The sequence below is a fragment of the Heliangelus exortis genome, chromosome 3, assembly GCF_036169615.1.
Source record: "Heliangelus exortis chromosome 3, bHelExo1.hap1, whole genome shotgun sequence".
In the NCBI taxonomy this organism is placed as follows: domain Eukaryota; kingdom Metazoa; phylum Chordata; class Aves; order Apodiformes; family Trochilidae; genus Heliangelus; species Heliangelus exortis.
In genome coordinates, this window is record NC_092424.1 from 41106881 (window position 1) to 41134130 (window position 27250).

The 27250-nt window shown below is 41.6% G+C and overlaps 1 protein-coding gene across 2 annotated transcripts; it reads left to right on the forward strand.

The window, feature by feature from the left end:
* The first annotated feature begins 1291 nt into the window (after positions 1 to 1291).
* On the forward strand, positions 1292 to 27250 carry HAO1 (hydroxyacid oxidase 1). 2 transcript variants are annotated; one of them, XM_071740284.1, is made up of 8 exons: positions 1292 to 1495; positions 9135 to 9286; positions 17361 to 17616; positions 21240 to 21415; positions 22338 to 22429; positions 25286 to 25444; positions 25709 to 25778; positions 26162 to 27250. In XM_071740284.1, exons 1-8 carry the CDS (start codon positions 1359 to 1361, stop codon positions 26227 to 26229), a joined length of 1110 nt encoding a protein of 369 aa, XP_071596385.1. In that variant the 5' UTR covers positions 1292 to 1358; the 3' UTR covers positions 26230 to 27250. The 2 variants fall into 2 exon arrangements, with proteins under 2 accessions (XP_071596385.1, XP_071596386.1); XM_071740285.1 differs by lacking the exon at positions 1292 to 1495 and adding an exon at positions 6747 to 6893.

The window sequence follows — 27250 nt, forward strand, 5'->3', positions numbered from 1 at the left end:
CTCTTCTCCCATGTAGCTACCAGTAAGACAAGAGGGCATGGACTTAAGCTCTGAGGTTTAGGTTGGATATTAGGAAGAAATTCTTTACAGAGAGGGTGATCAGGCACTGGAATGGGCTGCCCAGGGAGGTGGTGGATTCTCCATACCTGAAGGTTTTTGTGAAGAGGCTGATGTGGCACTCAGTGCCATGGTCTGGTAACCACAGTGGTAGTCTAGGGTTGGATTTTATGATCTCAGAGGTCCTTTCCAACCTGGCTGATTCTGTGATTCTGTGAAAATTACTGAAGAGGCTGAGGCATGGCTGTACTTGCACTGTACTTCATTCCTTACTCTAAGTGCACTGCAAATAACAGTGAGCTAAGTACCAGCTCTCCAGTTTGCTTGTGCCAGAGAGGTGTGCAGTGAGCATGGTACACTCTGCTTTGCTCATGTGCATGCTGAAAAACTGACCTATCTTGCACTTTGCTTTGGGCGATTTATTTCTAATTAAGGTGTTGATTTCTCCCTTTCCCCCCAAATCTGGCTTTAATAAAACAGCACTGAAATACGCACAGACAGAAAACCAAATTATATACTCTGTATACCTCTTGCAAACTGCATCTATTTGTTAAATTTTAAGTCAAGTTTCAATCAAGAAATCTCAACCTGGAACACTTGGATGAGTGCCATCTCTTTTGATAAGCTAGTTTTATTTCCAGCTTGTTAGTGCATCTAACTTTAACATTTTAAGGATAGCTAGAGCTTTTTGGGTTCTGGAGATGGAATTATCTTAAACACAGGAGCAATTTACCTGTGGATACATTCAATGCCTGAGATGCCTGACAGCTGGATCCCTGCAGCTTGACAGGGTCTCCACATTTCTAATAGAAATAACTGTTAACTCTCTTGTGTCAGGTGTTGTCCTAAGTGTCTAAGCTGGGACGTACTTTTCTGAATAATTTTGTTTTAGATTTTGCTTTTTGAATTTAAGCAGTATCTTGTTTCAGTCTTCTGGATATTATGGATAATAAAGGCATATACAAAGAGACTGTATATTCCTGTTACTGGAAGGCCAAGTCATGCATGCTGCACTTCTGTATTTCTTTTCATGCTGATAAATTTTCATTTTGTTATATTTTATTCCATTATGTTCTAGACTGGCCTTGACCACATGAAACAAATCCAAGTGCTGAAGTCCAATATGACACAAGAAGCTGGCTTTTTTTTTTTTTGTGTGTGTGTGTGTGTGTGTGTGTGTGTGTGTGTGTGTAGGTAAGTTGAATGGTGATGAAGACCTGTATTTAATGATTTACAGACAAAAATACAGAGCTTAAAAGAGAAGGAAGCAGGAATAAACTAACCCTGTGAGATCTGCAAACATGTCTGGAAAACCAGTTTGCATTGCTGATTTTGAAGAGTATGCTAAGAAATTCCTCCCCAAATCAGTCTATGATTATTACCGATCCGGAGCAGATGACCAGGAAACACTTGCAGATAACATAGCAGCATTTTCAAGGTAGGAGGATGAATTAAGGCTGGGGTGGGAGGTAGGGGGTATAAATTCTGCTTCATTAGTAAAAGTGGTGCAACACATTTTTTGTGTGCGTGTGAAGAAAATTCGGCTTTTCCTGCATTTTTTTTTAAGCAAAAAACCTTATTAATAAAAACTACCTCTCCCCTTTCACTCCAACTAATATTTTCTGTCAAAGACAATCCCTAAAGTCTCTTTAGTTTTACCTGCATTTTGTTTCTTTTGTTAACATAAATTCTCTAAAGGGTCCTTCAGATCTTTTAATCAGCTGATGAAACTAATTTCTACATTTCAGGCTGTGATTCCATCAAGGGATTTTTGTGGTGGGGCTGTACCTTTTAGTTCCTGAGTCACACTTGCCTTTTGCTTTTTCTAACCTAATTAGTTATGCACCTCCCCTGGTAGTTGCTTGTGCAGCATTTCTGCATGAAAGGAGTTGCCTATCCCAGCTCTGGGGCAAGCTGAGAAAGCCAGGGCTCAGTATGGGGTGGCCAAGCTGTGCTTGGGAGGCTTCCAGCAGGAAGGTCAGAACTTCACCAGGAAATTTTGTAAATTATGGGAACAATTATAAACCAATTTTGACTTAGAAAGTGGCCCCTTGAACTGCTGTGAAAATCCAGATGCAGATCATCTTTTGTCTCAAAAGTACAAGGTCAACACGAAGTAAACCAGCATTTGCTGTCAGATTTGGTGGAAGAAGTGTTCAGAACTCGTGCCAGTCAGTTCCTCATCCCCTCGGTCTCCACTGCTGCTCTGCCCTCAGAGCATCAGCCCAGGCACTGCAGGAAGGGGAGGAGGGAGCTTGGAGGCTTGTGGCCTCAGCCCAGCTGAGCCCTGTCAAGCTGCTTGAACAATTGCTGGCTTCTCTTTCCTTTGGGTACTGTGTTGGTGGCAGACATTTAACCCCCCTGCACTTGTCTTTGCTCATCTTAAAGGCTTTGTCTTAAATCCCTCTGAGACTAACTAACCAAAATAAGGTTTCTCAAGTTTGTTTTTAGTCTTCTTCCCTCTCCTTCTCACTTTGTTGTTTCCACTGTAGAGCAGCAGTTACTGCTCCAGTTGCCTTCTCACAGACTATGAGCTAGAAATCCCATGCAGCTTTAGTAAGGCTCTAGGAAACTCAGTAGAAAATAATTTAATGGGATCTTGGTGGCCAGAGCTCAGGAGCCTCATTTTAGGGACACATAGAAAAGCTTTATAATCTTAGAAGAAGAAAACTGACCTCCACTTGGACCGCTTACTTCATACCTCTTAGTTCTGTGTGCAGTCTCTCACCCCAGACTGGAACCCCCCCTGTGCTTGGTGCTACTCAAATACAAACCAAAGGACTCATCCAGCTCTAAGAAGTAAATGGGAGCAGGAGGGTATGTAGTAGTTATTTTTTTAATTGATTTCATTTTTTTTACTGCTTCCAGATGCCTTCATCAGATCAAAATGAGATGCTAAGGAATCTCTGCAGTTTCAAAGAAAGTGCTCAGAGGCAGTAAACTGTAGAAACAGTGAACTTCTACTGACTGCTAGAGCTAATCATGATTAAACACAAGTTGGATCTAATCTGCCCAGAGACAGGCTAACAAATGGCTGGGTTTTGGTATTAGTGGAGATAGAAGTGGTGAGGTTGGAACAGCTCTGATTCTCTTTTCCACTGCAGGGGCAGATTCTTCCCATAAGACAACCTCCTTACACCAAGCCGGTCACTTGTGAGCATTCAGGCTCACCTCATCTTTCCTGGCATCTCTCATCAGTAAGAGCCTTCAGTTTTAGGCTTGAAAACTGCAGAGCTTGCAGGCATCTTGGAACTGAGGGAGGTATTAATTAGCAGTGCCTTGAATAGCCTGAGATGTAGGGGAAGAGTAAATGAAATTTGCCAGATCCTGGTGTGGCTAAAAAGGCTGATGGTGATGGGTTCCTGCTCCTCAGCAGTGAAGGTATGAAGGGGATGGAAGCTGTGTTTCTGTCTTTCCTGCCCTTCCCTTTGTAAATTTGTCTCAAACAAAATATGATTTCTGCAGTAGCTTTGAGCCATTTGAATGTCTTCCAGAAAGGCTAAGGATAAAACCTAAAAGATTTGATAATAGGGCTTACTCCATTAAATCATAAAAGAAAACATAAGTTGTTGACAGCCAAAGAGAGAGGTCACAGGATATAAATGCTGAAGTTGTTACCTTTTCATCTCTGTATATATCCATCTTTCTGGGTGTCCACCAAACCACAGGAAAGGGTGGTGATACCCTGGTAGTCACCCAGCAAGTCAGTGGGAGAGCTGGGACTAGAACCTAAAATCCAGCATCCCTGGGAGACACACAGTCCCCTCTTTTCTCAACACTGCAGTGCCAACACTGCTCTTGCTGTGAGGGTGGGCATTGCAGCTGAAGCCATCAGCTGGGGCTTGCCAGCTTTACCTGCATAAAAGGGAAAGGATGCAGGGCTGGAGCATGCATCAAATACAGTGATTTTACAGCTTCACAGACCACTGTGTTCTTATATGTCTCCGTAACAAAAGGGACATAATAGTAAAGGTGGTCAGAGTTAAAAATAAATCTTATGTGGCACTGAAAAATGTAAGTTAAATTGTTCTCAATGTTCCCGGTGCCTTCCTGTGCCTGTCTATTTACAAATGGAAATATTCCCAGAAAGCAGAGTGCACTTACAGCCTGCTGCCAGCCAGACCTTCCTCTCTGCAAAGTGACCCCTGTAATGGGCTGCTGAAGCTTTGTGGAAGCCTCTGGAGCACAGGGATAACTTGTGGTGGTGGGTGCCTGTTTTCTTAGTGTGTGGTGGCACAAGCAACTTTTCTAATTTTTCTTTTTTTTCTTCAATGCTGTTGGGAGAAGCATGGTAAGAATGCCTGGCTGCTTCTTGCCATGACTCTTGCACAGTCCCTGTGTGTCTCTGAGTATGGCACTCGTTTTTCTCCCTGTTCATGGCTACAGCTTGTAGGTAAATACAAAGTAAGATGGACTTTACACCTCCGAGCCACAAAGTCACATTACAAGTTAATTCAGCTTCATTTCCCATGGCTAGAGAACTCCTGTTGATTTCTACTGTCAGAAGCTGAGTTGCAGGGCTCATTCCTATTAAAAATATTTGCAATTTATTTAAATATTTATAGACATATATATAAATGTTTATGCTTAAATGGAAGAGAAGAAAGCATGAAATGGAACCAGAAACATGGATTTTAACCCGTATCTGTGTGCTGCAAGATTATATTGGTGTAAGCAAGCCTGCTGGGATGCATTGTATTTGGAGAAAAATCAGTGTTGAGTTTGTCTCTAAGCTCTTCATTCTTTAGCAACTGAATTGTTGCATTTATGGAGAAACAAATAGATTATTACTAAGAACTGATCTAGCAAATGAAAGGTAGTTTTGATATATGCAGGAATACCTTTGGAACAACCCATGGAGCCCCACAATTTGGATTGTAAAATCAATAGCCTGACCTTTTGGCAGCACAGGAGCTTGGAGTACTTTGGACCTTTAATCCTCTAGAGCATAAAATGTCTCCAAAAGGCCAGTGATGTTTAAGTTAAAGATGCTGTTAAAACTAGGTACAGTAGGTGTTTTCTAGTTTCCCCATCTTCTGGGACTAAGGGAAGAACTGGAGCTTGCATTTCCCCATCAGTGTATTCCTGCTAAGGCCAGTTAATTACTTTTTATTCATGGTTTTCAAATGACATGGAGATTGCACTGGTGTGAGTGAAGCATTAAGGCCAAAGATGATGATTTGGGGTGTTGGAGCTTACCTGAGTCCCTGTGGCATCAGACTGCATTCACCTTGCATTTGCTCTGCATCCTGAAACACTGTGGGTCCTTCCTGCACTTTGCTGTCTGCTGATTAAATTGACCCTCAAGTTGTTAAGGAACCAAGGAGCCTGAATGGAGAACAGATTTCGTGACAAGGTCAGGATGCCTTTAGCTTGATAGCATTCAAGAAATCAAATCTGAAGTCTCCCCTTTTGGCATTATAATAAAGGGGAGACATTTTTGTGTGTAGGAACATGTTTCTGCTAATCAGCTGTGACATGTTCTGCCTGGTGGCCTTTGAAGAAGACACATTTTGTTGGCATTTATGGGGAACAGCAGTTGCTTGCTTATCAGTGCATGTTTTTCTGTACATATATAGTCATCTTGTAGCTAGGTATTAAGGATGTTAAAATGATTGGACACATGAGTAATTTAAATATTGGTTAAAAAAACAAGGCTGAGAATGTGATTGGAGTCAAACAAACATGTGAAATTGTAGGAGGGGGAAAAGGAAAGGAATGCCTCTGGTAATAAAGTGGTTATGTTTCTGCAACATCGCTCACTTCAGATTTGCAGAATGCTATGAGAAGAGTCACTGTGTGGATGCCAAGACACCCTAGGAGAGAAAATTGAGTTTCCTCAAGCAGAAGCAGATGTTTCTTAGCCTCACACAGCACTAGCACCTGCCCCCCTGTGATGGGAAGTGGAGCTATGGGGGAGATTAAGGCAGCAACATAGATTGGAGTGTGATGGACACTGCCTGAATGTTGTGTCCTTGCCTAGACACACTACTTGTAATGCAGCATGAAGGGATAACTTAGCATGGAGCTGGAAATGAAACAAGAAGAGCTGCTTCAAAATGTGTTGCACTTAGAAAATTTCAGCATTTTTCACAGCTGAAAATGAATGGGTAAAGAGTGCTTTCCTCTTGCCCAACTGTAAGATAATTTACATTCTGAAATTTTTTAACATAGAGGAAAAAGGAAAAAAAAAATCTGATAACCCCCCCCCTCCTTTCCTTTCATCCTTTCAAAACAGCATTTAGCTGAAGGTGCCTAAATGGCCAGTGCTTTCTGCCTTCCCACTGAGGCATCTCCCAGCTTCCAGCTGGGAAGGAAGATGCATTTGCCTCTAATTGCTGATTGCAGCATGTAAGACTTGGCTGGAAAAAAATGTTGGTGATGAGGAGAAGATGAATAAAAAAAAATATACAAGGCTTTTGCAAAATATCCAGGAAATCTGGCCACTTAAAGACTTGGAGGAAGCAGGTGGTAGTGTGTAGCAGCGAAATGAATGCGTTCTCTGGTTAGTGGGAAATACTGCTATTGGGTTTTCCTTGCTGTTGTTAAGGGTGTGGCCAAAAAATGCCTCACTTCAAGTGTCCAGCAAACTCACTACTGAAAACACCCATATTTTCAAAGTCTTATTTCAAGAGTCTAATACTAAAGTAGCAACCCCTTTTAATATTTTTCTTGGGACCCTGTGGGTACTCAGCTGTGAGTATCAACATAATGTTGGTCTAGAGGTGTGAGTGGGAGAGAAGCCACAGAAAATAAAGGAAGATATGTTTACATTTAAAATCTGGAGCTAATGAACCTGAGGACCCCAGAAAGTTCATGGATGGAGTAATTTGAAGGTAAGTGGGAAGAAGGCTGTTTATCACTGCTTGAAACAGAATTTTTTTTTTTTTTTTTTTTTTTGCATACACTACTGGGAAGGGATTTTATTCTGGTTTCTTTCCCTAGCTATAAGCACTACAGAAGTGTTGGTGCTTCAGGAATGACCCTCACTCTTGTGCATTGAGATGTCAGTAGTTTGCACCAAGTATAAATCTGACAGGTCAGGGACAGCAGAGAAACTAGGAGGCTGGGGAAGAGGGAGATATGCATCTTTATGCTTTTGAATTTGACCTTAAAAATGAAAAAGATATTCCTTTTTTTTTTTTTCCTTTGTTTTCTTTATATTTGCTGGGAAAAGATGTCTCAAAGCTGGGTGAAAGGCTTTGGAATGAGGATTAGGAAGAAAGGGGGGGGGAAGGATAAGTCATGTTTTCCTTGTCCCACCCTCAGCCCATCCTCCCTTGAACAAATAACAAACTGATACAATAGCATGAAAACAAATCTGTGGAGGCATACTTGCTGTGTGTGTCTTGGCATTGAATAATACAGCTGACTCCCACAATTACATGTCTCCTTCCAAGCATCATAACTATTGTTCTCATCCCTGGGGAGTGCTTCCTGGGGAGCTGGCACGGCACCATGCTCTAGGGCTTCAGAAATTTTGAGTCTTGTCCAGCTTCTATTCCAGGCTTCTTTGGGGATGACTCTTGGTCGTTCTATAAAATAAAGAGATTCTTATTTTGGTTTTTTGTTTTCTAACCTGTCAAGTATGCAAACTCAAGCTGACCACTACTTGCTGTCAAGAGCATCGTCTGAGAGTAACAGTGGCTCTGGTTGCTACCTCATTGCCAGTACCAGTAATACCAGTTTCAAGCTTTCTGATGCTGAGCTGGTAGTTTGGGTTCAGCAGTACTAGAGCTTAAGCTTTTAGTTACATTGTGTAATTAAAACTCTGCAGCCATCATCTGAAAGTGCAGAGGCCTTTCAGAGAGAGGGATGCTTAATGGGAGGTTGATGTATACCCCACCAGGGCTTGCAGAAAGCTTGGCGTGTCCAGAGGCAGCCCCTGCTGTTGCACACCCTCTTGTGGCTTCTAGGAACATTGGCTTCACTGCAACATTGCCTGGATGGTCAGAAAAAGTCCCATTTCACATGTTCCCCCCAAGAAGTGTGACCCTTTTAAGATAAGTCTAGATATTGTGGGGTGATCTGGTTGGGACCCTGCTGCTGGGCAGGGTTGGAAGATCAATTTCTGTATATTCAAGCATGTGGTGTCCTTCACCACAATAAGTCACAATTTCAGATTAAGTGTGTTTTAATTTGCTCTGTTTTGGAGTCAAACTTCATGTGTACCAAGATGAAGACCCCAGAGGAGCATAAATTCCAGCTCTGGGCTGATGATTGTGGGCAGACCCATTGAAGGTAAAGCAAAGTCAGGAACAGTGGAGCAGATGGTGGGCCACATCATTCAAGGGTTAGATCATAATTTTCACTATTGGGAAAGCACTTGTGATCCTTGGTCTTTTCCTGCATCAATTTACAGTGGCTGCATTTTGTCTTTTCATGGAAGTCTGGAGTCCTTCTGGTATGACAGGCTGTCCCTGGGGCTGTTGCTGTATTCCCAGGGACTATATGTTGTACAGCAGCCTGTGACTGCTGGGGATGGGACCTCTCTGAGCAGAGCAGCTCAGCCTCTGTGCCAGCAGAGATGTTCTGCAATGGATTTCCACACACCTCCAAGCTGAAGAAAGCCAGGGCAACCATCCTGCCTACCTGCTTCCCATGTGGCAAGTTGTTTCTCTGTGGTCTCATCCTGTAGCACAGAGAAGGGCTAAGTGCACTGGCCAGGATAGTTTTGTCTGAAAATTCCATGTCTTTTGGTTCCCTAATAACAGGAATAACTGAGGGAGGCTGATGACCTCTGTTCCTGTACACTCTCTGTCATTCTGTTCTTAGCTGAGGCTTTTGAGGAGGCTGAGACTCACTGTTAACATTATTTTGCAGTGCCTGACTTTTCTTTCAGATTATACCAGCCAGTTCAAAGGCTCTTTGCTGCTTTTACCCTCCATGGACTTCAGTTCTCCTTGCCTGGTCCCTCCTGGCTATGTGCATATGGGTTCTGCAATAAGGTTCTGCTCCATCCCCAGCGCAGCTTTCACTGTGTTTCTCCTGACAGTAGGAAAACCTGCCCATTAGGAACTGTAAATAACCCTGATGATGCAGGATGTTTTTGTTCTCTTTATTTATCTTTGTGTTAGATGGAAGCTGTACCCCCGGGTGCTCAGGGATGTGTCAGTAATGGACTTGTCAACTACAGTCTTAGGGCAGAAAATCAGCATGCCCCTCTGCGTTGGAGCGACAGCGATGCAGCGCATGGCTCACCCCGATGGAGAGACGGCCACTGCTAAAGGTAAACCCTGCCCAGCCCCCCCTACAGTGACCTAAAGATGAACAAAATAATATTGTGCCTCCTGGTAGTGAAGGCCAGCTTGGCCTCTTGCTTTTAAATGCTGTGGCCAGGATGGGTTTGAGTTGAAGCGCAGGGTAACTGGCTTTATTTTTTTGTGTTGTAGTTTTTTTACGGTTTGCTTCTGCCTGGTTTGTGTGAAGGTTCCCCCCTCTCTATTAAACAGACATGAGAAATGCAGTATATACAAGGGGAATCATTTGTAAGAAATACAAAATTGAAAACTGTATCTGTCTATGTCTATAATTACATATCTTGTCATGGCAACATTCTTCCTGCTACTGAAATGTCTGCAGAAATTTAGAAGCCTTTTTTTGTCTGGGAAAAATACTCACTTTAAAGAGAAGTCTTTGAGCATCCCAGGGAGCCAGCAAGATAAGGGCCCTTTAGGCTCAATGCTGCAAAAAGATGTTGCCAGCAGGGAGGCTACAGCCAAAAAGGCTGCAAGAAATGAGATGTTAACCAGAACTGAGATGTGAAATGCTTTTTCTCTTTAACCTGAGCTGCAGAATGACACAAATTCTGAAAAAGAGGTCACATGGTGTGCCCATTGCATGCAAACAGTGTCAGACTGTGTGTTTCCATGCTCCAGCACTGAATGAAGCACGAAAATATAAAACCTAACAGGCAAATACTTAAAAAAAAAAACAAAACCCAAATCCTGTTCATGGCTGAGCTTTACATCTGGCAGCATTTCCATGACCAATGGAGCAAAAGCTAGTGTGAAGTGAGCCTACTAATTATGTGCCCTGCAGTGGGAGCTGATCTCATTCCTCATCAAAAATCCATGGTGCTGTGATGAGCACTGTGATGGGATGCAGCCCAACTCACACAGCAGCCAAGCAGATTTATCTGATTTTATAGTATGTTTGTGGATACATTTTTTCCTTTCCCAAGAAATTATTTTTTAGGAAGCCAAATTTTTTTTTGCCTATTGCATGTACAGGCTATTTCCACATGATGGAGCTCGAATACTTTAGATTGTTGTGTGAAGCGGTGTCTAATGGGACACCTTGGTGCTTGTCCTGCCCTTTGGCAGCTCTTGCAGAGTATTTCTGGCCCAGATTATGCTGGGAGGAAATTCTGAAGCACTATACTGTTAGGTGCAAGCATGATAATGCAATGTTAAGAACAAGATTCAAACCAAACAAAATTCAGGATATTCCTTAGCAAAAATTCCTACCGACACTATGGCCCAGACATGTTTTAAAACAAATCTATAGTGCCGTGTGAAGTTGAATGGTAAAATAAGACTGACTAATAGTTGTTGTAGATACCTTTTCACATTTCTAACTTCTGTAGGTTTATATTTTTTAACTTTATTTGCACAGGTGTGTAGTGAGAGGACAAGGGGAAACGGTTTAAAACTTGAAGAGGGGAGATTTAGGTTAGACATTAGGAGAAAATTCTTTCTTATGAGTGTGGTGAGGGGCTGGAACACATTGCCCAAAGAAGTTGTGGCAGTTCCTCCCTGCAAGTGTTCAAGGCCAGATTGGATGGGCCTTGGGCACCCAAATCTAGTGCAAGGTGTCCCTGTCCAGGCAGGGCAGTTAGAACTAGATGATCTTCAAGGTCCCTTCCAACCCAAACCATTCTATGATCCTATGAATTTTAATATGTGATTATATGTTCTTTGGTTTTCAAGCTAGGAGAGCTTGTTGTGTTGGCAAGGGTTTGAATGTGCAGTGAAATAAACACATTGGTAGGAACTGGCAAATTTTTCATCACTTTCAAAGGAGAATGTAATTAAATTCACACTCTCTGTATCACATTAGGGTTTCTTGTAAAAAAAAAAAAAAAAAATTGGTTTTGTGCTCTGTTAAAGGTGGAGTGGTGCATTCAGTGCCAAACTCTTTGTTTGACCTTAAGATGATGGGGTTTATCTTCAGTGTGCATGTTTGGCTTAAAAGTTCTGTTAAAATTGGAACATTTGGGATCAGGAGGGTTGCCATATCAAGATTCTCCTAAACTCTGCAATACAACTGAAAGACAAGCAAGCGATTTGTTGGTTGCTTTCATCTGGCTCTTGCTTTGGCTGCACCAGTCTATGCAAGGCAAGAAAATCTGATCCATAGATCCACCAGCCAAGCTTGGTGTACTTGATAAGCTTGACTTCTGGCTCCTGTGTGTAGGAAGCCACGTATGTGGTGGCACCTTGACTGTTGTGGTGGCCCTTGAAAAGTACAGCAGGGTCTGAATCTTGTCCATTCCTGGCCAGGGAAGGAAGCAGCGTGCACTTGGCCCATGTCAGGGAGCACGGCAGCTCCCACAGCTTCCCCCTTCATGTGCCTGGGCACTGCCACACGTCTGCCTGGTTGGGGTTAAACCCCAAAAGATCAACTTGGGTTCACACCACCCTTGCCTGCAGAACAGGGTGGTGCATGTAGGAATAACAACTCTGTCCCTTGCCCCTTGTATTCGGAGAATGATTCCTGATCCTGCCAAAGAATTTCAAAAGCATTTTTCTTTGAACTGCTTCGCTCTTCCAGCAGGTTTCCCTTGCAGGCTGCAGCATAAATGTCCTCTCTAGGGACAAGAGCATGTTGCATTTTGTTTTGCTTCTGTCAGCTAGGTTTTTAAAAAGAAGAAAAAAATACTGTTCATGTAAGCTGTAATAAGGTGGCTTCTCAGGTTCTCTTTTGACATGTCAAAATGGACCTGGAGTCCCTCCTTCTAGAGAATACTCTTTCAGCCTTTGAACAATTTCAGGGACCTTGGCAATCGTTTCAGTTTTTCTAGGTCTTTCTACAAGTCTGTTTCCTAGCATTTTAGTTGTAGTTCATCATGTGGCATATCTCCAAATAATGGATTTTCTTTTCAGTAGAAACTGAAAAACTGGGAGGAAAATTGTTTTGAATAAAACTGAAATGTTTAATTTGATCCAAAACAAGGTTTTATTTCATTTTCCTACTAGCTAATGCTTTTAGCCATAGTTCTGTTTTGAAACAAAAGTGTTAGCTCAGAAGAAAACATTTCCATTTTGAAAATATCAACACATGACATTTTGACTTAGGTGAATTTTTCTTGTCCTTCCCACTCCAATTTCAACCTCTTCAACTAAAAATACTTGCCAAATTTGATGAATAATCTTAGCCACTGTTAAAGAGCAAAGGGCTGTTCTCTAAACGCTTTTCAACAGAACTTTTCAGATTCTGTGATTTGTATTTTTTTTTCCACTTGTCCATCATAAGATTCCCTATGACTCCATGCAAAGACATTAATTTGCCATCCTGACTTCATGCTGGCCTTGCAAACCAATGTGATCCCTGTATTGTCTGCTTGCCAGTTGCACTCAATGCTTCTGTAAACAGGACCCACCTTTGAGAGCATTGAAACAAAATCTTGTGCACCATTCAGCTGCTTAGCAAGAAATAACAATTTTTTAAAAACCTTAATTGGTTATAAATAGTATTGTTTTATTGATATGTCTATTCTGTTTATATTGCTGCTCATTACAGATAAAACTCATTACCTTCTAGTCTTGTGCTTTGGCCCAGAAAGGGGTATTGCAATACCTGACTTCTCTCTGACTTGCTGAAAATCTGGCTGAACAGCCTGACTGTTTCCTTAGCCAGAAACTTTTGACAATTTTGAATGCTAGTTGCTCAGATCTGATGATTTATGTTTACCCTCTGCACTTGCTCTCAAACAACTTTGAGTTACTGCTGACGCAAGAAGGGTTTCACCATCACCTGTGATGGGACTGCACCAGTTGCTTTGCCAAACAGAGAATGGAAATACTGACTGAAAAGCTTGTGCCCCCTGATTTAGTTTAATTACTCACATCTCTATCATTTTCATTAGAAAAGGAGCAACACCTTTGTTCCACTCTTACCAGGTTTCCAAAGTGCTTTTTTTTTTTTGCTTTGAGCATTTGAATTCAGGTTCCTTGTGCTCATCTGATGTGCTCATGACTGTGAGGGAGGGATTTTGCAGTCTGTTGCTCTTTGTGCTCAGTCATAGTGAATACAGTAGGACTTTGTGCCCATCTTTCTCCTGTTTACCATGTGGTGTTACAAAAAGGTGTTAATTTTGTGGCATGGCTACTCCAGAGTCATTGAGAGGACAATATTCACGTGTGACAACATGGGCTGAAGTGACCTGGCCCTGACTGCCCCTGAAGACTGGAATGGCCAGGGGACTTTCTGATGCAAGTGTACGCAGGCAGTCTGGCATGACAGCCCTCCTAGAACAGCCAGATCCATTTTGGCCAAGTGTATTTTTACCTGCTGCCTCCAGCCTTCCTGAACAGCTGACAAAATGTGTTGTGTCAACAAAAGGATCGTAGGCACAACTCTCACGCAGTGTTTTGTAAGGGGTAAGTGAGGTAAAGGCTGGGCAGGGGATGTCTCAGCCAAATGTGTTTTGTAAAGAGAGTAATGTTAAGTAGTTTAAACAACTCTGTTCCTCAGGAGATGCAGCTCCAAGAACATTGCTACTTCTCTGGGAGAGCAGAAAGGACATTGTGTTGATTCCAACTCATGTCCTCTGGCCTCTAACTTGGGGACAGTGGATTCACTGGTGGATTCAGAGAAGAATGGCCACAGTGGGGCAGTTTGGCTGCTGTGTTTTGGCAATGCCCCCATAAGGGAAACCATGGGAATTTGCAGAGCTAGTGAGAAATAGCAAGAGTTCCCATCCCCATACAAGGTAGCCCTGACAAAATAAACAGGCTTGAACTGGGCTCCTCTCCAGTGTCCTCCCCTGAAGTAAGTTGCCTCTGAGTTGCCCTCAGGGACGAACTCCATAGAAATAAATGGAATAAAGTTCTGTCATAGGTGGGATTGTTCTGAGGTTTCAGAATGGAGAAAGGGCTAAAAACCATAATCACTCTGTTCTGTGGACTTCCTTGGTGGGTCCTGTCACATGGTCAGGTTTGGTTTGTTGTTATGCAAAAATCTTCAGTTGAATTCCCTAAGGATGAGGAAAACCCCATTTTACTGAGGTTTATATTCCCCCATGAGAAGACGTGTCCTTGCTTGGGGCTGCCTTGGACTATGTACAGGCAGATTGCAATGGGGATGAGGAAGCTGTGCCTGCCCAAGGCAGCATTGGAGTGAGGGCTTTTAAGTTTCCCTTTCCCAGGTGTCCCCCTATATCCTATTTGAATTTGGCCCTGAAACAAGGTGGAGTAAAAAGAATTCAAAATTTTAGCATCCTGGTCTCAAAAACTAACCCAGCCCTCCTGTGTGTGGCTAACGCCATGCTCTCTGCACTGTCATTGCCCTCAGTGGGAGCCTGTGGTCTGTACAAAGGGAAATGTGCTTTGGGCAATGCTTGGGATTAAAAGAAGACCTGGAAAAAGGAGAGGGGGGGAAAAAAAAAACAACCAAAAAAAAAGCAAAAAAACCACCCTCCAAACTGAAAGCAATCCGAAATGGTATGAGGAAAGGCTGGTTTACAAAAATCTGATATTTAAACTCTGGCAAATGTCAGATGTTGCTGCAAGTGTCTCCTGGGAATCTGGATCCAGTACTCATTTGTAAGAATAATATTTGCAGCGCCCCAAAATTGAAGTGTAAAATATAGTTGTTTCTGTTTTCTTCAGCTGCAGCTAAATGTGCAAGAAATGGGAGTATATTTTTAGCCTGATTTGAGGTAGAAGAAAAAAAACAAAAAGAAACACCAAAAACCCAAGAACCTGGCAACACTGCTGAAGTGTGTATTGCATGTTTTTGAAAATCTACAGAATTGCTTGAATAAGCTTAAAAGCTATCAAGGTAAAGCACAGATTGACAAAAATCAACTTTGACTTTCTAAAATTTAGAAAATTTTTGTGTGTGTGAACTTTGAATTTGACCGTGTGGATCCAAAATGCTCATTGGAGAGTTGTTAGCCTTACAGGATAGACAAGGAATTTTGTTAGTGTGTTTTAGTGAAAACACCAAAACTCAGTTTGGGATAGCTGAACTCTGATTGAACCGAACTGCTTAAAATCTAATCTGAAATAAGATGAAAAGAGTTATCTTCTCTACTGTCATGTAAGCAGATAAGTTGAAAAGATACGGTATTATTTTGGGTTTTAAATCCTTCCTTCGCTGAATACATTATCATCCAGTTTCTATTTTGTTTTTGCTTTTGCAACTATTATTTTATCCTTAGGGCTATAGAGGTAGAGTTGAGCATAAAAGTAAGAATAAAAATAAATGTATACCTAAAGGCAGATTGAACCATAACATTTACATTTTTTCCTTATCTGATCTGAGGGTTTTGCAATTGCTGGGTTAGCAATCCTTCCTCTCATTCACGAACTCGTATTTGACAGAGCACCAGGAATGCAGATGCCTTGTTTCTTAGAATCATTTAATGGACTTGGTTTGGCAAATCACTTCTAATGTCATTTGCGATAACCACCACAGCTGATTTGAACAGGACTTTAGGTGTTCAGTGTGTGTGGCTTCTTCAGAAAAAAACCTCATGTCCAGATGCTTAATCTGTGAGTGGGAGCTCTCTTCAGGGATTTTAAGGGGGCAAATTAAACGGCTAACATGTTGAGTTTTGGTTCATTGCTACTGTATTTCCACTGATTGGAAGCTGCCTGGTGGCTGGGGAAGGGTGTAACCAATTTGTTTGAATAAGCTGTTCATAAGTTTCCACTCTAAGACTTGTAATCCTTGTTTAATCAAATGTTGTCATAAAGACCACTTTTTAATTCCTCGATGGGCTGGAGATGACGTTTTGGAACAGAAGTCCATTTACATGAAAAGTATGCATACTGCGGTAGACCAAGAAAAATAAGGCTTTATATAATATTTTTGTGCTTTACAGTGTGTTTTCCTTTATTTTACATTGACAGATTACTCCTAAAAGAATAAGTGATAGATTCATAAAAATATAATTGTATGAGGTTAGCTGGTTTGTAGTAGAGCCCAGGTTGAAAATCTCCCTTCGGGAGGCAGCCAGCACAGAGCCTCCGGCTGCTTGACCCCACCTGGGATTGCTCAGTGACATTTAACCTCAGGAGTGATTTCATGCTGCAGCTTTTGAAGTTAAATGGGAGGGATTAAACCACAAGTCATGAGCACCCATCCCTTTGGTCTTAGCAGAGACTTTGGAGACCTCTTGTCTGTTGTATCTGCTCTTTTTTTTTTTTTTTTTGTAATTACTTCTGGGGACTCCTGGGTGGGGACAGCCACCTGGGATGTATTTCTCCCATTCCAGGTGAGATCAGAACTTTTACTTTTTATTGTTCAGAAGTGTGAAGCTTTATGTGTGGGATCACACAAGTGGGTTTCCTCTCCTTCAGGCTAAGAGACAGGAGGTGGAGATATTGAAGAAAAGAACAGCAGAGCTTCCCACCCTTAAATATGGTCATCTGCTGGACTGTGTGCTGCTGTTTCATTATGCCCCAAAATACCCTGTAGGGATATATAAATGTCTGATAGCAGATATTTGCTAAAAAAACATATCAAGAAACACAAATTTAATGCTGGTGGACATTTGGAGATAGAAGAAAGCAGCCAAAATACTGTGATCAAAAGCTTGATGGGGATTGCGTGGCAGTGGTGAGGACTGAAGAGCAATGTTGAGAATGACAGATCCAAAACACCAATCTGCAGCACTGTTCAAGAAGCTGGAAGCCTTAAAAATGCTTTTTTTAAAAAAATAAAATAAAATAAATTTAAAACTTTGTGTATGTTCTTAAACATAAGTGCCAAAATTTCTGACAAGTGGTGGCCAGCCACTAGAGGCTTACAAGCAGGCTCCATGTAGGATAAAGAATTGGTAATATGGGTTGGGCTTAGTTTGATTTAATTTCCAGTATTGGAGCATGAATTTTCTCAAACAGCATTCAGACACCAGCCATCAGAAATTTGCCCATAAGTATGGAGAATAAGCTAGAGAATGCTCAGAGCAGGCCACTCACTGCAATTAATTTCAGCCTTCCAGGGAATGCTTTAACACTGAGGAAAGGCAGTGTGAAATGACACGCACCAACACACTGGGGAGCCAAGGGCTCTTGTTTCGAGAAGCCTCTGTTTTGGATACTCTCAAAAATAACCTTGTATTCCTTCAGCCTGCCAGGCGATGGGAACAGGGATGATGCTGAGCTCCTGGGCCACCTCTTCCATTGAAGAAGTGGCTGAAGCAGCTCCAGGTGGCCTGCACTGGCTGCAGCTTTATGTGTACAAGGACCGGGAAGTTACCAAATCCCTCGTGAGGCGTGCAGAGAGAGCAGGCTACAAAGGGATCTTCGTGACAGCGGACACGCCGTTCCTCGGCAGGCGCATCGATGACGTGCGCAACAAGTTCCAGCTCCCTCCCCACCTCAGGTAGGTGCCCGCTGATGGGATGTGGGATGCACCTGTGGCAGTGCTGTGGTCACCACGAAGTGCTGGGGGGAAAATCTGTCTCTTGTATGAGGAATTTCTTCCAGGTGCCACATGCCGCGGTGGGTGATAACACCACAGAACTGAGCAAGGAAGACTTGCTGTGTTTGGGCTATTATAGAATGGTTTGGGCTGGAAAGAACCTTAAATGTCACTTAGTTCCTTCCGCATGGGCAGGGACACCTTCCCCTAGACCAGTTTTCTCCAAGCCCCATTCTTGAATACTTCCAGGGAGGGGACATCCACAACTTCCCTGGGCAACTTATGACAGTGTCTTGCCACCCTCACTATGATCTGCTTTGGGTCAAAATCAAGCTTTCTTGGCTGCTTGATGACTGTAAAAGGTAATATGTGACAGGAAGCATGAGGCTGCAGACTGATGAAAATAGAGGGATGGGGTATTCCTCTGTTCATCTGTCAGTATATTCTTGGACATCTTTAAAACTCATCCGGAAATAGCTGTGTGCAACCTGCTCTGACTTTGAACTCTGATTCAGCTGCAGAGTTGGCTGTGCTCTGATGGGGGGGCCTGGATTAAGTGGGCCAAAGGTCCCTTCCAGCCTATGTTATCGTCCTTTTTAACCTATCTTGTCTTATGGCACTGATATGGGTGTAGAGCCATACTGCTACTGACTGTGGAGCCCCTTTCCAGGCAAGTTCAACTCTTCTTTTCATCAAATACAGAAACACATGGGGATGAGTCTTTCTAAATCTCCATCAGGGCAATTTTCACCTCAATATGTGTTTTGGGACATTTTCATTGTCTCAGAATTTGTGGCCATGTGATTGACTTCAGCACTAATTTGAATTCTTCTCTACTTCAAGGCCTATGCAGCATTTAATTTTAGCAGTTTTATCTGGCTGTGCTGCAAAAGCATGGATTTCCCTTGTATTTCGCAAATATAAATTGGTAGACCAGAGAGAGCACCCCAATAAACATGCTGAAGTGCTGGCACAACGTTAGCAGCCAGGGATAGGCTGGAAGGGTATTTAATGGATGGCCTATCCAGGACTCAGCTTTGCAAAATGGAGCTACAAGTCTTGTGAGAATCTTACAAGTAGCTCTCTGTAGTGACAGCAATTGGCCACAGCATATATGAAGGCTACTGTGTGTGCTCTCATTTGGAGCCTGCAAATGAACACAAAGATGGAATGGAAAGAGAAAGAATAAAGGGTAGTTGAAAGTATTTTGAAGCAGATGAAATTTCATTTGATTTCTGGGTGGAAGCTAGTTTTGAATATTTTCAGTGGATCTGAAATGCTCTTCCTGTGTCTCCTAAGACTGTCAGGTTAAGCTGTGTGTATACTGTATGTAACACGTACATAGAGAGAAATATAACATCACATCCTGAAGTCTCCCTTCTTTTTCATAATGCAAAGTGAAGGTAAGTCATGGAACTGTGCAATGAATGTTATTCTTCACCTCACAGGCAAAACGTCCAGAGCTTGGGGTGTTGGATCTCCCCCATACTCTTGTACTTGAAGCTGATAAAGGACACGATGAAGGTTGACAGAGCAACCTTAACTCTGCCTGTGATTTTTGTATCAAAATACAATTTTAAGAGGAAAGCACCAGCAAACAATAAAATCCCTGACACACCTAACATTAAAATGTAGTACACTTTGTTGCACATGCCCTGTATTGTAATTCCGTTCCAGATCTGTGATTGACAAAACATTATTGATCCAAGCTGTTATTTTATCCGAAATAAAAATAAAACAAAAATTCTTTAAATAGCTTTCTTTAGAGGCAGAATAATTCTAAGGCTTGGGATTGAAGAGTTTTTGGATGCAAGTCAACCCAAAAATATTTGAGGAAGAGGGATAGAGCACTTCCAAAACACTTTGACCTCACCTGACTTAACCATAACTAGGTTTTGTTTGAGTGAAATAATAAAGTTGGAGTAATCTGTAAAGGCTCAAGTTAATCACTTCAGATTTCAGAATGACTCTTGGACAGTATTCTGTTGCACAGTCAGCGGTGAAACTCTCCTAGCGTGGGGCTCTACTCAGTTATGTGATAACTTTTTCTTGGCTTCAGGCTTTCAACAAAGTTTCAAAGCAACAACAAGGTGCCATTGTGCTCAGAAATGTATGTAAGGCAACATTCATGCAAGTGTTGATCTGCATTTCACAGGCCAAGAAAAACAACAGTTATTTATATAATCTTATCCATGGTTCTGTTTTTCTCTGGGTACCCCACCCTCCACAAACCAACAGCTGAGAAGCTGGATCTTGCTGAGAGCCTGCTCCTTTCTCATTTTCTTCTGGGCCTGGAGCTGAACAGAGAAAACACATGAAATGCTTCTTGTTGCAAGCACCAAATTGGCAGTAAAACTAGCCAGTTTCCATGAAAAGATAAAAGCCATGCACTTCCTAAGTATGGAAAATGAGTACAAAATAGCACATTGTGGAATGAGACAGTTTCCAAAGAATAGAGCAATCAGCCTCTTGTGGAATTCGGGGGTCCCTGGCAGTACTGGTGTCATTGATGGTGGTTTAATACTTGTGAGCACTTGGGGCTGCTTCAGCTCTCTAATAGAAATTTCTGAATTTCTCTATTTGCCTTTCTTCCCCCTTCTGCTTTGTCTAGTAAAGCTGTGAACTCCCTGGTGCAGGGGCTGTCACTTACCATTCAGTTACTAGAAACTGTGAGACTGATTTGGTGCTGAAGAGTAAATAGCTCATATTTTCACAAGAACATAATTCCCCCCTCCCTATGTTTTACAAGGGATTATATAAAAAAAAGACAGCAGGCAAACTGGCTGGATATTGGTCTTGTTGGACAGATGAAAATTCTGACTTGCAAGGCTTCATACAGATCCACCTAATTCATGGAGCTTAACAAAATTTCCCTTCTTTCTTCTCCTGTCCCACCTACCACATCTCCTATTCCTCCAGGAATTGAATTCCCTGGATTTGAAATAAAAGCAAAACCAAAACCAAATATGCTGCATAAAATCTAAGGGGATTTTTGCTAGTAAGTAGAGGTGCACCTCTTGACTTTCAGAGAGTCCTGGATTATGTCAGGCAAGATTGATTGTCTCTTCTCACAGCCAGCCTGTACTGCTCTAGGGACTGAATGTCTCACAGCCTCTAATGGATTCATTCATCCTCACGTTGCTCCAGGCCAGATACTCTTGTGTTTCATGGTGGGAAAATGAGGCAAAAGGAGTGGCTAATTGTCATGCCCAAAGTCACAAGAGAGGTCTATGAGAGATACTTGAGCCCAAATTAGTGCTCCCAGTGCTCTGTTTTCCTCCTGATTGTGGATTTGATGCCGAACCTTTAGATTTTGGAGTTTATTCTAATTATTTTGGAAGAACTAGGTCTGTTGCCTTGGGCTGGAGAAACTTGCACCAATATTATCAAATGCTTTGCTAGCCAAAGGATTTGACTTTCTAAGGACTGTGATCTGACATGTTAGAAGAGGCTTTTTTTGCTTCTGCCCTGCAGTACAGCAGAGGCTTAACACAAGTACACTTAATGCTGGCATTAGGGGCTGATTTTTGGCTACGATGAATCTCTCTAACACTATTTTTCTATGTCATTTGTCTTTTTTTTAGATTAAAAAACTTTTCAAGCAGTGACTTGGCATTCTCCTCGGGAAAAGACTTTGGAGAAAATAGTGGGCTATCTGTGTATGTCGCTGAGGCAATTGATCCAAGCATCAACTGGGAGGATATCAAATGGCTACGAGGGCTGACCTCTCTGCCCATCATCGTGAAAGGAATCCTCAGGGGTGTGTGGCTCTGCTCTTTTCCATGGGGAAAGCAAGGTGTCTCTTTTTGTAGGGAGACCAGAGAAAGAAATGTTTGTGCTGGAAATTTGCTGTAGAATTGCATTACTTTTTGATGGTGAGCATTCATTTTACTGATATGGAATAATGTGGTGGGCTGCACATTCATATTTCCATGCTTTGCTAAGTAGGAAAGATTTGCCAAAGCAGAGCCAAAAGTAATCAAAGGGGAAAAAAAACCTTCTCCACGCGTGCTTAGGAACCCATCAACCCAAGACTCTCACAGTAGCAGCTGCTTAAATTAGTACCTGGAGCTGCCAGGGGGTCAGTGTGGCTGTGCTACAGGGTTTGTTTGCCTTGACATGCAGTAGGTAGGGACCAGAGCCACTGGTCACTAAACTGGTTAGCTGGCATTGCTTTGGTTATATCTGACGTCAGATACAGCCAGGAAGGCTGAATTTGCTCTGCTCATTGCACCCATGAACACCAACTGATCAGGGTTGTGTACTACGTAAAGGAAAGAGGGTTTTCCATTCTGTCAAAAGAGCACTGAACACAGTGAAGTAGTTTCATTACTGCGATCATGCCTGTAATTTTGGCTTGGAGAAAATAATTTAACAAAATAATTTCTTGGTGATGAGTTGTGGGATGTAGTAGAGAAAATAAAGGCTGACAATCCAAGTGAGTCCTAATCCAAAGAGCTAAAATGTACTGCTCCAACATTTAAAATTACCTTTCTGGTCTTACTGCTTAAAGATAAAACTTTCTTGTATACTGAGATGGGGCTTTGGCATGATGAAGCCCAAAAGTGGCTTAGCATTAACTGCCAAAGTTTTTTCAGTGATTCCAAAAATTCCCTTGTCATGATGTCAATAAGGTCCCCATAGTGGAAGGGCAAATCTTGTTTGTTTGGGTTTCTTTCTAGCTGATGACGCCAAAGAAGCTGTAAAGATTGGGGTAAATGGTATTCTGGTGTCAAATCATGGAGCACGACAGCTTGATGGGGTCCCTGCAACTGTAAGTACTGGTACCATTACATACCAGGAGTCTCTGGTTTTCTCTACTTTATACCTGCTTGTTTGCATTTTCTCTGAACATGTTAGCTGAGTGAAAAACCTGTAAATATGTGTTATATGTGCAAAACACAAAAGGACAGGAGGGTTTACATGTGGCTGTTTCTTAAAACTACCCAGGCACGCTGTCCTTGGCTGCAGCACCCTGATTTTTTTGTTTTTTAAATTCCTTGCCATTTGCAGCTCACTAAATGTTAAGGTTTTACTAGAGTTGTTTTTTCCTTTTAATGTTCTTTGGAGACTTTTGAAAAATTAGAGTTACGGAACTGCTACAGGCAGAAGGAAACTCTCCCTTTTCTCCTTTCAAACATTTTCACCTTTGGAAAAGGTACAGAGTGGTTAAATTACACTTTTTTCCTTTTCCCTTTCCTTGTCATGCTACCTCATGTGTTTTCCAAAGGTGAAAAGGGATTTGAGAAGTTCTCAACTGGCAAAAAAAGAAAGAATTAAAGCAAAATGAAAAAGTGTATGTTCAAGCTGAAGTAAAACTTCCAAAATTCCAGTTGTCACTCATCTTGCTTCATTTGGTGTGGGAAAGCTGTGCAAGGGCAAAGAGAATGAATGGGAGGAGACCCAAAGCCCAGTTGTTACTGTTTCAGTATTCTTGACGTATCCTTGATGAAAAACCTCCTCCTTTCCACCATGATATTCTGAAGGGTGAAGGGGACACGGAAGCCTTTTTCCACTGCAGTGTTTTCCATGTAACATCTTATCTGTTCTGCTGTGCCACTGGCTTTTCTCCCCCTTCCTTGGAGCACTTGTGCCCTATGCTTCCCTCCTTCACCAGCCAAGCCCTGCACTGGAGAGCCAAATGCCAGCACAAATGTTTTTATCAATGGTTAATGAAGTGGAGTTATCCTCTGAGATGCTCTTGCCCGACTGTCTCCAGGTACTCTTAAGAAGCAGTAAGAAAAAAAATCCCAGGAAGAACTTCTCCAGCTTCAAAAGAGGTTTTTGGTTTTTTCAAATGTGATTCTGTGCTGTCAGAGAGTTTGCAGCTATTCAGATTTAGACACCTTAAAGAGAACTGGATTTTCAGAGAGTGGGTGCTGAATACTTCTGAAAGGGATTTTTCTTCTTTAACTTCTGTGGTCTTTTGAGAACGTACTCCCCAATTTCACTAAGAGTACTTGGCAAATCTGTATGTGAGGTAATCCAACAGGAAGAATGTATGAGGGTATTAAAAACATCATTTTGAGAAATGAGAAGTCGAGAAATATTAATTCTTTTTCTGCCAACTGCACTAGACCAGAAATTAAATTTGCAAACTGCTTGTTATGAGCTATTCCTTTGCAATGCTGCAGTGCAGAGGAGAAGGCACTGTTCAAGCTGATGGGTTCACTGGATTTCATCATACAAAGAACTATATTTCACAATGCAGTTTTCATGGTGTAGGTATCTGTATTGGATCATGCTAAACGTTTCTGTTTTAGAAACATAATAATTTGCTTTCATTTCATGGGTTTTCAGAACGTGAGTTGAACCCAAGCTAGTTAATATTTCCAGTGTCTAGTTACACACGGAGGAAATCTATGTTTTAATTATGGTTTGCATCATACTTTAGTTATTATAGCACTTTAATGTTGGTACAGTTTGTCAGGATGTAGAAAGTAGTCTCTGTATATGGAAATAGATCCAAAGTATGTCTGGCAAGAGAGCAAAACCAAAGGGAGGAGGAAAAAAAAAATCACAGCAAGTGCCAAATGTCAAGAAAATTTAATCCAAACCTAAAAACAAACTGCACTTTCAAGTTTTTTCCCCCATCTCCTAGTCATTTTTAATCATTGGACAGGAAATGAATTATATCCGTATTTGAAAGACATGATTTTGTGTGCCTTTTGTCTTGCTACCACACACTATTTGAAGCCCCCTTAGTACTTGGCTTCCAGTTTTCTGTCTTTCCTGATTTTCATGAATAGGAATTATTTAGGCATTATAGGAACAGTTATTCTCCAATTAATGATTGAGGCTTGAATTCAGGAAGCTCGTATCTTCATTGGGACTGCTTGCATGGTATGAACATGTTACTTAACTCCCTGGCTACTTACTTGTACCTTGGGAACACAATCCTTTTCCCCCTTATCCTTATCAGTGGTGTAGGGGATAATTAGATCTTTGTGAAAGTAACATAGGTGTGTGCATTAAAAGAATGCATTTCCCACCTTGCTCAAAATTCAGACAAAAGCTATTTTTTTCTTATATAAAGAATTTTCTTCTGCAGTTATTCATGTAATCAAGATGCACTTTCAAATAGAAAAAAAGATTAAAATTTTCTAGCCAACTGAGTTCCTCAGGGCACACCTTTCTCTTACTCCATCTCTCTAGGTATAGTGCCTGCCTCTGGGCTCCTGTATACTAGCTGGCCCTTAGTATAAATGAATAAAAAGCTTAAACAAGGAAGTGAAGATAATTATTTTAAAGGTGACATTTCATCCCCAAATTAGTGAACACTGGAAGTTTGTGGGGGTAAGATCAAGGAGAGTCCTCCTCTGTGCTCTTGGTTTCTTATATTCTTTAGGTATATCTGATACTGTCTTGTTGGATATATGTCATGGGATTAGATGGACATCAGCCCTGCTGATTCTTATTCTATTTATGTGACTCTCCAAATAAATTTGAGTTTCGTATATATCTCCTATCATGCTAAATCACTGCTGTTTTTTCAGTACAAAGTACAGTTAGGCATAAAATTGCTCATATAAATTTTTAAAAAATTGGATCCTGTATGTTAGAATTAATTCAGAAAAATAAATAGGGTTACAGAAGCAGACAAGCTGCATTCCTTATTTCACTCTTCTAGATTGATGTCTTGCCTGAAATCACTGAGGCCGTGGAGGGGAAGGTGGAGGTTTTCCTAGATGGTGGTGTACGAAAAGGCACAGATGTTATCAAAGCTTTAGCTCTCGGTGCCAAAGCTGTATTCATCGGAAGACCTGTCATCTGGGGCTTGGTTTATCAAGTAAGTTAGGAAAAAGCTCAATAATCTGCTTTTATATACTTTGTCTCACTGTTTAGGCTCAGTGTGTGCATGTATATGTACATAACGGTGTTTGTGTGATGGTGGCGGTGTGTATCCAGACCATGTAGACTAAAATTTGCTATGGTAAGTCCTTGGAAATTATGATTGTTCATAAAATTTTGTTTGCACATGTATATTTGTCTGTATCTACACCCACGGTGTTTATATACACATAATAGCTCATATTGTCTCCTAATCTGCCAGGGTGAAGAAGGAGCAAAAGAAGTTCTCCAGATGCTGAAGGAGGAGTTTCGCCTGGCAATGGCACTGTCAGGTGAGACATCAATGCCTCAGTAATAACCATCTCTGCTGTGCATTTCCTCATACCTTTTGCTTTCCCGGGGCAAGATGCTTAGCAGCCTACAGAAAGGGGTTGGAAATGTTTGCAATATAAACAGATTAGGCTATGGAGAGGAGGAAAAAGGAAGTTGTGTTATCTCTGTCTTATAGATGGAGAACTGAGTGGATTAAGTAAAAAGAAGCGAAAATGTTTTTCACAAGGTGAGAAATAAATCTGTATAAAAGTAGTGGCAAATTCTTGGTTGCTGAGGGTTGGACTTCATCTGGCAATGTAAATTTCTGTAGGACAGAGAAAGTAAAGGCTGAGAACGGGATAGAAAGGCAGGGCTTTTGACTGATATGTAACTTCTCCTCTAGGATGCCAGAGAGTAGAAGAAATTGGCAGGACACTGATACGAAGACATGAAGTATTTTCCAAGATTTAAGACTGAAGACCATCGCCTCCTGTGTTGCCCTTGCATACAAAGTGTGCTACCGACAAAAAGTTTCCACGTTTGCTACTTGGGCCTCATCCTGCAATCCTGACTGGGGAAGAGTGGTCTGTAGGAGATTGTTTGTTCAAGAAACTACTTGATGCCAATTTTACAGATGTTTCCAAATTCTCCTGGGCTCTTAAAGAAAGCTGCTCTACTGGGAGCTGTGATTAGAGATGGGCCTTTATACTAGACCAACAGAAGCTTTGAGGAGTTTTGTAACAAATACCTATATTAACATAAATGCCTGGAAGTAACTTAGTTATTAAAGTGAAACTATAAACAGAAATATTTTTATAGCAAACAGCTATCAAAATGCAGAAATTTAAAATGTAAAAGATATTACTAGCTCACTGTTTACAGAAACTACACAAAACACATGGAAATTAAATCTTGCTTTCTCGCATCGGGTATCGGTCAGATCCTTGGCTGGTACAAATCCTTGTAGCCCTGTTGCTTTCACCAGGCTGTGCCAGCTGCATGCAGCTGGAACCCTGAGTCTTGTTTTCCACCTGGATGCCTTTGCTGACAGTGGCAAGTGAAGGCTGATGCTGCCTGAGAGTTTGTAGGATTTGCAGCCATATGCAAAAGAGAAATTTGAACGGAGGTGTTAACCCATGACTTGGGAAGCTGCTAGTGGCTTTCTTCTGTTTCTGTGAACATCTTTCAGACAGATAAATCTTAGAGTTATGCACTCTGCCCGTGTTGAGGATCTAGAGGATATCCTCTAGATGGATATCTAGATTTGCTTCTCTATTCTGTGGGCAACCCAAATAAACACTGAATTGAGAAGAAATTTTACAACTGTATAGAACATAGGAATTATCTTCATGCTGCTCTTATCTGTCTCACTTCTGCGAGATTGCAGATATAGAAGTGTTAGTGGGGGCGTGGAGAGGCCCCTGCAGAAAAGTTTTCAAAATCTTGTGGAAATATGGTGCTCATTTTTAGGGAGGATTTAAAAAAAAACAAA

Excerpts from the sequence above, each read along its gene's own strand:
- HAO1 (XM_071740284.1), top strand. The coding sequence starts at position 1,359 with ATGTCTGGAAAACCAGTTTGCATTGCTGATTTTGAAGAGTATGCTAAG. Across the intron at positions 9,287-17,360 it reads AGAGACGGCCACTGCTAAAG|CCTGCCAGGCGATGGGAACA; the intron begins GTAAACCCTGCC and ends GTATTCCTTCAG. Across the intron at positions 25,445-25,708 it reads TCTGGGGCTTGGTTTATCAA|GGTGAAGAAGGAGCAAAAGA; the intron begins GTAAGTTAGGAA and ends CTAATCTGCCAG.